This window comes from Hevea brasiliensis, chromosome 7 (genome assembly GCF_030052815.1).
Source record: "Hevea brasiliensis isolate MT/VB/25A 57/8 chromosome 7, ASM3005281v1, whole genome shotgun sequence".
NCBI classification, from domain to species: Eukaryota; Viridiplantae; Streptophyta; class Magnoliopsida; order Malpighiales; family Euphorbiaceae; genus Hevea; species Hevea brasiliensis.
Genome location: NC_079499.1, coordinates 15,658,311 through 15,670,867, shown reverse-complemented (window position 1 = coordinate 15,670,867; position 12,557 = coordinate 15,658,311). Strand labels below are relative to the sequence as shown.

At 31.6% G+C, this 12,557-nt stretch overlaps 1 protein-coding gene across 1 annotated transcript; it reads right to left on the bottom strand.

Moving 5' to 3' along the window:
* Positions 1–3,984: 3,984 nt before the first annotated feature.
* Positions 3,985–5,426, bottom strand: LOC110652715 (PRA1 family protein B4). Its single transcript, XM_021808340.2, has one exon. The coding sequence runs from the start codon at positions 4,978–4,980 to the stop codon at positions 4,297–4,299; it is 684 nt and encodes a 227-aa protein (XP_021664032.2). The 5' UTR covers positions 4,981–5,426; the 3' UTR covers positions 3,985–4,296.
* Positions 5,427–12,557: the final 7,131 nt, after the last annotated feature.

Sequence of the window (12,557 nt, the reverse complement as noted above, 5' to 3'; positions counted from 1 at the left end):
TAATTAGACATCTTTTAAAAAAAATTTAATTATTCGTTTCTCAAAAATATTCAAATATCCTTGATTCTTTGTTCTAATTTAGAACAGATATTTTAAAGAAAATTAAATTTAATTAAAACTATTTAGGAAATATAAATAAAATTTAATGTTGACCTTTCATTTTTTTTAAATTTAAAGATATTTAGATTTAGAAGTTATATAATAATTATATATTTCAACTCTTTAGAAAAATACTAAAAAGATTAAGCCTCCAAGGCAGAATGTTTTGCTTTAAAATAAGAATCCCCCTTGTAACTCTTTTTGGATTCCCACTTCTTCTGCTACTCTTTATGTTAATTTTGCTATTTTTTTTTTCTATTTGAATTAGTTACACTCGATTCTATGCTCTGTTTCTTGTTGGGATTGTTGATTTTCTACTTAATTTCTCTAAAAAGGAAAATATTTCAACTTTATTTTCAAAGAATATGGAAAACCTTCCTTAATAAGAAGATTTTTTTTTTTTTTGCTTATTCTTTTACAAGAACATGATCATTCTATTCTAATGTCAGTTAAATAAAAATTATTTTTATTTATTTATTTATTTATTTTTAATACTATGAGAGGCATGTTTTATTTGTTGAGGTAAATCTTATAATAGATTTTCCTAATGTTTGATTTGTAAATTTGAGATTGTAGTGTTGATCTAATAATATGTTTATGGCACAACCTCCAAATGAAGACATATAGCCTGCAGTGACTTCTTTGCCTCACTTCAAGTCTGAAGAATCATTACAATTCACAAATGATAGAATTTGGATCACAGATAATAGAATATTATTCCCTTAATTTCTTGTACTAAAAAAATTAAACTTTAATATTGATAAAAAAAGAAAATATGCGTATTTAAGCATATTGAAGATCTTTTTTATGTGTATTTAGACAGTAAAAAGTTAAATTTGGATTATAACTTAAAAATTAAATAAGTGAAAATGAAATTGACAAGTGAAGTAAGAGAAAAAATTGCTATTAGTAAATTCAATTTAATATAATTGGCATATGTGAAAAAGAGAAAATATTGTTAACAATAAATTCAATTTAATATTACCACTTGTCATTGCCTCTTAGCACAAGAGAAATTTAACTACTTTAGATGTTGTGACGTGACATAAATATAATAATTTTAGAATCCTATGTGACAGCACCATGAAAACACCACTCTGCTTTATATATATATATATATATATATATATATATATATGAACTCTCTCATCTCAATAGCTAACTTTTGAGATGTGATTCATATCAAATTTCAATTAACTTGTTCTGATCATTATTTTAGGACTATTATTTCCATTGTGGTGCTTTTCATAAGTGTAAATGATTAGATTTCGGTAGCGCTGGGTGCGTGCGCGTGCTGCCGGCAAGAAAGCGTAAATGGAGGATATGACTTCGTTTAATTAGAATCTTTCCTCAAAGATTAATTAATTTGTGTTTATTAACTATATTAAAATTGTAATTTTTTTTAAGATTAATACTTCTTGGCGCTTCAAATGCTTGGCTTAGTTTCTAGAATGATATGGTTTATCCTGCACTATAGTTGATGTTGAGCCAACACTTCTGACTTCTTGGCTTGCTAAAGGTAAATTCAGTTCTTGAAACAGAAAATTTTCAGAGCAATTGTCTTGAGATTTCATTTTGTTGCCCTTGGATTGCAAACCTGTATCATTTAATGTCTTTGGACATCCCAGGAACATATGCTTAAATTGCCTAGTAGCAAATGACCAGCACTAGTATGTTTGTTCCTTGATGTAGGGTACAGGGGTTGGATTATTCACAGCCTGCTACATGGGTTGCCAAGTTTTGTCACAAAGGATGGAGTCACCATTGAAGACCTTTAGGTACATATCTAACAAGGAATGAGAGTAAGTTTGTTTCCTCCAAAATCCTAATATAGTGAAGCTATTCTCCATCAGACAGCAAATTTACTGCAGACATTATCACTATCTATTAATTCTAATGTGCACAAACGTCTCCCAGGATCCAGGAATTAACATCACAATGTTAAAAAAGAATATGAAGGTTACCTTAAGACGTCCTGCTCCTATAAAACACATGCATAGCGGTGCACATACATCTCGCACGAAACTGATGAACTCCTTGACCATTCAAACAAAGAGAAAAATTAATTATGCAGCAGACTCACCAGGAAAATCTTCAACCTCTTTAGCTTAGAGTGGCAGAAAAACCATGTTTGACCAGAAATTAGACTCGAGAAAAATGTAACTCTCCATCTGGATGAAAGGGGTTATGAACAGTTATGTTACATGCAGCTAATATATCCCCTCACCCAAAGCACAATAGGAATATCCAAGTCTTGATGACCAGTATTTATTGTTTATTCCGATTGATACTTCGCATGCTTAATGGTAAAATCTTTCATTCCTCGACATCTATAACAACACAATCACGATATAAGACAAATTCCTAGAAAACATGATAACAAGATGAAAACATACCATTCTCTTGCTGTTTGAGCTCAGAAACCTACAGTATACAATAGATCGTGTTCATCTGTTCGAGCACAGTGACATCCCTGCTGATAATGGAAATTGCCCCCAGTCTTCATGCCGCAATTCAACATAAGAAAAATATTTTTTTCCCACATGCATGGTTTAATTTAAGCAATAATATTCATCAAAGTCTGAAACAAGTGCATAAGAATTTTATTTTATTATTTTTTTTTTCAAAACGAGAGAAAAATCACACGATTCTTTTGGAAAAATATAAAATAATAAGCTTCATCAAATGCAGGAGATGCACAAATATTGAAACTTGAAAGTATCGATCCCAAGCTGTAGTAATTTCTTTGTGGCTACACCAGAATAATTCAAGTATGCTAGTGACGTCTGTGGTTTGGGCAGCAAGTCACATGACTGCAATATTAGAGCACGAAGCCAGGAACCAATTAAGAACTATATAATTGCCAGTGAATTGTGAAAGTATAACAGCTGTCAACTATATATTTCACGTAAATGATTCTGCTTGTAACCATTCATTAGTATAAAATGATGGCAAGAAGCATACTGGTAATCAAAATGTGCTCATGTCAGCAATGTAATATCAAACCTCACCTTTGCAGCGTTAAATGAATTAAAAACATAAATATGGAATCTCTTTGTAGCCAGAGCGTATCATCATCAGCCTCATGGAATACATAGACCTCAGATACCATCAATGACCAGAAGACAAAACTTAAGATTGAAACCAAACCTGTAAACGTTTGTCCTTGTAATGCAACATAAGTCATATGGGCATGACTACTTTACCTTGCAAGCAGCAGTATCAGCAAAACTGAGAGTCTGATACAGAATTCCCATCGCATCATGTAATGTGATTGTATCCAGCAGATGATTTTCATTTTGAGTGGAAGTCTACTCATGCAAAGAAAAAATAATGATCCAATGTGCATCACGGCAAAACCACAAGAAATACACACGATAAGTAAAAGAGAATTGGAATGCTTATATCCTGAATTAGAACAGTAAAACCTAGAAAGCATGGTCTTTACAAAACATATACTTCACTCATTTCCTTCAAATCTATGCTGATATTTATATCAAATTCAAAACCAACTCAAGGATTCTCTATCAAAGCTGTAATCTGTCTTTCATATGGATAAAAATTTGAAGATATCATATCTCTACCATAGCATCAAAATTTAAATATTGAGTTAGGCGGTTTATCATCCACTGCTCAATTTTTATTATCAGCTTCCAGTGAAAGCAAACAGAGCTTAAAAGCTAATCACTGTACAGTCAAAGTTCAAGTTTCAAATTGTCTCAATTTTCTCATCAAACAAAACAGATAGAAAAATTTAAGATCACTTGGAAGGCATTTTTGCTCCAGCATTGCCTGGTGAAAAAGGATTGAAAGTGGTACAAGAGAATCTAAAGCCACTGTCATCCAAGATTAGCAACTCATAAAACACAGAAAAGAAAATAAAAATAAAAATAAAAGAAGAATTTATTGTAATCATCTGTAAATCAATTACAAACAGTATCACCTAAAAAATAAAATACATCCTAACAATTGAAAAATTTATAGATTCAAGAATAGAACATAAAATCACAAGTAAAAGAGACCAAAACATTATAGATCCATACAATTTCAATAAATATTCACCCTAATTATAAAAGAAAATTCTTGAAAATTATGGAATTGGGATTTATTATGTCTACCAAAAGCTAAAAAACTTCAATCAATCAAATGACTACTATATTAATCTCTCGATCCAGCAAATCACATTAAATTTCATCATTAAACACGCGCGGCGACCACGACAGGAGCTGCGGCAGCAGCAGCATTGGAAGCAGCACCACCTATGAATGACAGAAATCCAGTAGTTGCAGGCTCTTGCTCATCCAAGAAAAGATCCTCAGGGACCCTAAACGAACCATGAGCGAAAACAATGGCTAATCCCACCAAAAGAGCCGAGATAAGCAAAGATCCAACGCTAGTGAGGAAAACCACGACCACGCTAAACACAATGAGCAACCCGAGGGTCTCGAAATCCGTAAAGGTACGGCCGAAGAGGACCAAAGGCCGATCGGAAGGACGGAAGAAATAGAGAAACAACCAGGAGGCGAGGAGTCCAAGGAGCAGCAAGAGCGACAAAGGATTTGAAAGCAAAGAGAAAGCCAAGATGAGGACGATAATGGTCAAGTAATTGACGCGAAAGTAGGTATAATTCTTGCGGACACGAAGGGCAGCCTCAGAGAGGGATTCAGGTTTGGAGAAGCTGTTGCGGTCAACGAGTTCAACCCAGGGGCGACGCTGGGAGAGGCCGTGGTGGACAGACTCAGAGATGTTGTTGATGAAGGCGCGGAAGGCAGGAGTAGCGATCGGAGGCTGCGATTGGGCTGAAGCAGCGGTGGATCCGGTGGCGGTGGTGGTAGTTTGGGGATTGGAGATGGGGAGTGTCGGAGGAGTTGGGGTGGCCATATTTTGGTGGCAGCCGTATATTTTGTGATGAGAGAAATGCGATATAAAAAAAAAAAAAAAATTTCTCCAAAGCGATAAAGGATTAAGGAATAGAGAATGTAGCAACAGGTGTTGGGCTAAATTTAGAGAAGATGGATTTTATTTTATTTTATTTTATTTTATTTTATTTTATTATTTTTTTTAAGGTGGAGAGAAGAGCGTTTCACCGTTTGTTATGGATCTTGTTCATTTGTTCCCTTTGTCCTGCTTGTTGTGGTGTTGTTTATGCAGACAAAAGATTCAGTGGTGCATCTTGTAAGGAGCCGCAGCTATGGTGGATTGCGGGTGCATATTAGAGGACTGGCCCGAATGGCATGAATGGACACCAAAAAACGTCATTGCTGTTATTTTTTCCTCTGTTCTTAATAGTTTTTCAATAATTACTGGGGTTCTTACTCTTGGCCTTGGTTGGACGTTTGAAGGCCTCGAGACGTGTCTAAAAGAGACGTGTCTAAAAGAGACGTGTCGAGCGAAGCACGGTCACCATTTTTCACTTTGAGGAGGTCCTTTTTTGAGCGTTGCAAGTTGTCTCACAGGAGATAGTCTTGAAGATGGTGGTGACGCTGAGAGTTGTTTGCTTCGTAAATGCCGAGTCATAATCTAACTGAGTCGAATACCCGATACCTTACCGTTAGGCATAGGGTTTGGCTCAAAACTTATTTTATGCTTCAGCCTTATGGGTTAAAATTTTTAACCTAGAATATTAGAGTTTGGGTCTAAACCTTTAAGCTTAGTATCCTATGGAAATGGAATCCTTTTATGTAGTTGATCTTAAGCTTTTTGTTGCAATTCAATGAATTTTATCTTTTGACAAAAAGAAAAAAAGTTTCACTATTCTTTGTTGCCCTTTATAATATAGGAGTTTAAATCACTTCCTGTACTAACATGTCAGCATTAAAATATTTGGTCAGTAAATAAAAGTAATTGTGTATCGTGCATTCCATGTTATTTATTCTCCTTACACATATTCATAATTTAATTTTTTATACATAATTTTTTATTAATATTTATATATAATATAATATTACTGTAATATATTATGTTCTAAATTTTTGTATTTAAGAATATAAATAATAAAAATTTCTTTTTTAATATAATAAAGTTCATTTATAATATATTATAATGTTTGAAATTTTTTGTTTAAACGTTTAATATACTACTAATTAGGGATGAGTACTATTCGATTTAAATCGAATAAATTGAACCAAACCTCCTCAATTCGGTAATTTAGTTTGGTTTTAAAGATAATTTGATTCGGTTCAGTTTGATTTTACATTTTAAGAATTTCAATTATTTCTGTTCAATTCGATTTTAAAGAGAAAAAATCAATGAATCAAATTGAATCGAATTATTTTATTAATTTTTAAATTGATTTATTTTTATAGAGAATTTATGAATTATATGTAATTATATATATATAAACTGTTTAATTTCATTGATTAATGGATATTAGATTCAAACTAAGATCAAAATTAGACTAAATAACTTGAAAATCAAGTCTAAATTAAAAAATCTATCCAAACTCAAAAATCGATCAGTTCAAACTGAACTGAACCAAAATAGAGCAGTTCGGTTCGGTTTTATTTTTTATTCATTTTAGTTTTGTTCAATTTCTAAAATATAGTAATTCAGTTAATTTAATTTTGATAATTTGATTTGATTCGATTCAATTTGAACTGAATACTTAGCCTAACTACTAACTCTAAATAAATATTATAAATGATTCATAGACATTATTTTATAATATTTTAAAATAATGTCAGCAATACATGTTTTTATAGTCTTGAACAATACATATTTTGATGATAATAATAGCAGTATCTGTAATGGCATGATAATGTGTCAATTAAAATTACTTATTGTTCTAAAATAGTAGTGTTTATAATAAAAAAAAGTATAGAAAATGCTTAAGAAATATTACTAAAATAAATTAATGTAATAAAATCCTTTACTATTTTTTAAAAGTAGTGCTTATAAACAAAAAAATAAATTAATAAAGATGTAAAAAAAGTATTTATAATCAATTATCTTTATAATATGTTCATTTTAATTCCTATTGAAATAATTCTGATATATTATGCGGTATTACTAATATTTATATAAACTAGCTTTTTTGTGTTACGCGCGTTGTTTATGCTCATTATATACATTTACAATTTAATTTTTTTTACAAGTAATTTTCTATTAATTTTTGTACATAATATTATATTACTATAATATATTCATTTTCAATTAATATGATGCATTCCAATATTTGTATTTAAGAATATAAATAATAAAAATTTGTAAAAATTTCTTTTTTAATATAATCAAGTTCATTTATACTACCTTCCTCCATAAATAATAGCCATATTTAACTTTTTATTTTGCCTAAAATTATCTGTCACATTTAAAAAATGAGAAGAATTAAATATTTTTTTTTCAATTTTACTATTTATTTCTATAAAATATAATAAATATTTATACGATTTTCTAGAACTAATATTATCACCCCTTCATAATTAAATCAACTATTTATCACCCCCTTTATAATTAAACTAGCTATTTGTCAGGTTGATATTCTTTTCTTCATATTTCTAATAAAAGGTAATTAAGTAAATTACCAGTATTTTTCTTTTTATGAAAATGAGGTTATTCAATCATTTCCTTAATCATCATGAAAACTCTAAATGTAGCTATTATTTGTGGACGGAGAGAGTAATTATTATAATGTTTGAAATTTTTTATTTAAACATTTAATACACTACTAACTCTAAATAAATATTATAAAAATGCTCATAGATATTATTCTATAATATTTTAAAATAATGTTAACAATAAATATTTTGTAGTCTTGAACAATACATATTTTGATGATAATAATAGTAGTATCTATAATGAAATAATAATATATCAATTAAAATCATTTATTATTCTAAAGTAGTATTTATAATAAAAAAAATTATAAAAAAATGCTTAAGAAATATTACTAAAATAAATTACCGTTGTAAAATCCTTTATTATTTTTTAAAAATAGTGTTCATAGAAAAAAAAAAGAAATGAATAAAGATTTAAAAAATTATTTATAATTAATTATCTTTATAACATGTTCTTTTTAGTTCCTATTGAAATAATTCTAATATATTATCATAAAGTATAATTATTATTAAAATTTTAATTTATAATAACTATTATAATAATAGGAATCGAAAATTTTAGGGATTTAGTGACATTTCATCGCTAAACGTTATTAGCGACTATGCTGTAAGTCCTCATTCATAGAAATATTAGTGACGAATTTTGTGTTGCTAAAAAGACGATACTGTGTAGATAAACTTTATTAATAAAGTATTGGCGACGAAATATCTATCGCTAAAGGTATTAGTGAAGGAGTTTATGTCGCTAAAGGTATTAGCGACAAAGTGATATGAGTTAGCGATAAATTTTTAATATATTTTATTGCCGACAAACTGAGGCAGAGCTAGAAAATTAAACTAGTGGGTCATAAAATAAAATTTGATTTACTCAATTTAAAAGGAAAAAAATATTATATATAATAATAAAATATTATTGAAAGAAGAAATATATAATAATACATGTAAATTTTCAACTGTTATAAAAATTGAGTAAAAAAAAAGTAATTTTATAAAATAATAAATTTTCATTATAATATTAAATTTATAATATACCTCAACGTGTCTTTATTTTTTTGTTAAAAGTGTTGTATGATCGCTTTATTATTAATACTATCAATGACATATTTCTTGATATATGTAATTAAAAAAATCATTCAACAGTTTTCATAATTTTTTTTTTTATAAAAAATGTCCTTTTCAACATTTGAAATGACAATAAACAGTATCAATGCTAATTTCACAAACATGTAAATTAATGGATGCATATTAGATTTTTCTTCATTTGGACTAATTTTTGAGTAAAACCATCAATTCCCTTAATTGTTTATGTATTGTTGTAGAAAAATCAACAAACACCAATTTGCCAATTGATTGTAAAATTAAACAAATAAAGTTTATAATTAATTAAAATACACATAAATAATTAGAAAATTTTCAATTCTTGATTATTAAATAGAATAATAGAATATAAATTTTAAAATAAAAATAAAAATTTCTCTTTATGAAATTGAATTTATCTATTATTTTTTGACACAAAAAAAAAAAAAACAAAGTCAATCGGTAAAAAATGAGAGAAAACAATAAAATGGAGAGATGAGAGAGGAAAATTTTGTTATTATGTGAATATGACATGAGCAAGAAAATAGATGAAAGATAGAAAAGAAAGAGTTAGAGATGGAAAGAGGTAAGAAAATGGATGAACTCTCAACTCAACTCAACTAAGCCTTTATCCCAAAAATTTGGGGTCGGCTATATGGATTCGCTTTTTCCATTCTGAACGATTTTGGGTTAAATCCTCAGAAATGTGTAATGCTTCTAAGTCATGCTGTACTACTCTCCTCCAAGTCAATTTAGGTCTACCCCTTTTTTTCTTTCTATCCTCTAGCCTAATGTGCTCTACTTGTCTAACTGGAGCCTCCGTATGTCTACGCTTCACATGACCAAACCACCTCAATCTCCCTTCTCTCAACTTATCTTCAATTGGCACCACTCCTACCTTTTCTCTAATACTTTCATTACGGACTTTATCTAGTCTAGTATGGCTACTCATCCACCTTAACATTCTCATCTCTGCAACTCTTATCTTAGATGCGTAGGACTCTTTCAGTGCCCAACACTCACTACCATATAGCATAGCCGGTCGTATGGCTGTACGGTAAAATTTTCCTTTTAATTTATTGGGAATCTTACGATCACATAAAACTCCCGTGGCACGTCTCCACTTCAACCATCCGGCTTTAATCCTATGACTAACATCCTCCTCACATCCCCCATCTACTTGAAGGACTGAGCCTAGATATTTAAAGTGATTACTTTGGGACAGTGCCACTCCATTCAAACTAACTCCTTCTCTATCACCAGTTTGGCTTTCACTGAACTTGCAATGCATGTATTCTGTCTTCGTTCTACTTAACTTAAACCCCTTTGACTCTAGAGTACTTCTCCAAAGTTCTAGCTTCCTATTGACTCCTTCTCGTGTCTCATCTATCAGAACAATATCATCCGCAAACATCATGCACCAAGGAATACTCTCTTGTATATGTTTCGTCAGTTCATCTAAAACTAATGTAAAAAGGTAAGGGCTTATGGCTGATCCTTGGTGTAATCCAATTGAGATCGGAAAATCTCTTGTGTCCCCTCCCACTGTGCGCACAATAGTAGTTGCTCCTTCATACATATCTTTCAATACTTGTATATACCTAATAGATACCCTCTTTTGTTCTAACGCATTCCATAAGACCTCTCTTGGAACACTATCATAAGCCTTCTCCAAATCAATAAAAACCATGTGTAGATCTTTCTTCCCATCTCTATATTTCTCCATCAAGCTTCTAATGAGAAAGATCGCTTCCATAGTTGAACGACTGGGCATGAAACCAAATTGATTGAGAGAGATAGAAGTATCATGACATAGTCGATGCTCCACAACTCTCTCCCACAACTTCATAGTATGGCTCATGAGTTTAATTTCCCTATAGTTTGAGCAACTCCATATGTCTCCCTTATTTTTAAAAATAGGTACTAAAATACTCTTCCTCCATTCATCAGGCATTTTCTTTGAGTTTAGAATTTTATTAAATAATTTAGTTAACCATGCCACTCCCATATCTCCCAAATACTTCCACACTTCAATTGGTATTTCATCGGTCCACAGCTTTACCTACTTTCATTCTCTTAAGTGCTTCCTTTACTTCTAAAGATCTAATCCTTCTAGTATAATTTACATTCTTTTCTATTGTTCTATAATCTATATTCACGCTATTTCCATTTTGACTATTATTAAAGAGATCATTAAAATAATTTCTCCATCTTTCTTTAACGTCCTCATCTTTCACCAACACTTTTCCTTCTTTATCCTTAATGCACCTAACTTGATTGAGATCTTGACATTTCCTTTCTCTACTCATTGCTAATCTATAAATCTCTTTCTCCCCTTCTTTAGTTCCAAGTTTCTCATATAACTTTTCAAAGGCTGTGCTCTTGCTTGGCTAATCGCCTTTTGCCTCTTTCTTTGCTATCTTGTACTGTTCATATGCCTCATTATTATCACATTTAGGTAATTTCTTATACCATTCCCTTTTTCTCTTCACTGCCTTTTGTACTTCCTCATTCCACCACCATCTCTCTTTTGAGGGTGGTCCATGTCCTTTAGACTCCCCAAGTACTTTTCTAGCTACTTCTCTAATCTTTGATGCCATCTGTATCCACATATCATTGGCCTCCATATCTAGCTTCCATACTTCGGACTCAAGAAGCTCATTTTTGAACTTCACTTGCTTTACTCCTTGAACTCCCACCACTTTGTTCGAGCTACACTATTTCTTCTGACCTTACTTGAATTGTTCCTAAACTTGACATCCAAGACCACCAACCTATGTTGACTTGTTAAAGCTTCTCCTGGAATGACCTTGCAATCCTTGCATAGAGATCTATTTGTCTTCCTGGTTAAGAGGAAGTCGATTTGGCTTCTATGTTGCCCACTTTTGAAAGTCACTAAATGTGACTCTTATAAAGTAGGTATTTACTAGTATTAGGTCGTATGCCATAGCAAAATCCATGATGCTTTTTCCCTCCTCATTTCGACCGCCAAAACCAAAACCTCCATGCACATTCTCATAACCTTGCCTATCACTTCCTACATGTCCATTCAAATCTCCACCAATGAAAACATTCTCTTTATTCGGTATGCTTTGCATTAAATCATCCATATCTTCCCAAAACCTTTGTTTACTCTCACTGCTGTCTAGTCCTATTTGTGGGGCATAAGCACTAACTATATTTATTGTTTCTCCTTCTAGTAACAGAGATACTAGTATAATTCTATGTCCTACTCTTTTCACAGCTACTACTGCGTATTTCAATGTCCTGTATATGATTATACCCTCTGCTCTTGTTTCTCTCCTTTCCAGGTAAACCACAATTTGTACCTGAATTACCCACTTCCTTACTTTTCTCTCCTACCCATTTAGTCTCATGAATGCAAGCAATATTCACCCTTCTCCTTTCCAAGGTATCCACAAGCTCCATTAATTTTCCTGTAAGTGATCCAACATTCCAAGTACCAACCCTGATCCTCCTCCTATCCTGCTCCTTCCTAATTGGTCTCCTTCTATGATATCTTCTATTATTTTCTATGTCTATCTTGTGTTCTGTTCCACTATTTGTTCTATTATCTGTCTTATGGACTAACTTCTTTACCCACACCCGTCCATGATGTGGGAACCCTTGCTCACTTAACACCACACCCGGGCACCGGCATGGCGCGTCGCTTTAGGTGAACGCCCTACACCCTTGCATATTTATCACTACACCCGGGCTCCGATGTAGCGCGTCGTTAGTAGAGGACGCCCCAACGTTTATATCATTTGAATCCATATCATAGGGTGTGACGAAATTTTTACGCTGGTTGTCACCTACCGCAAC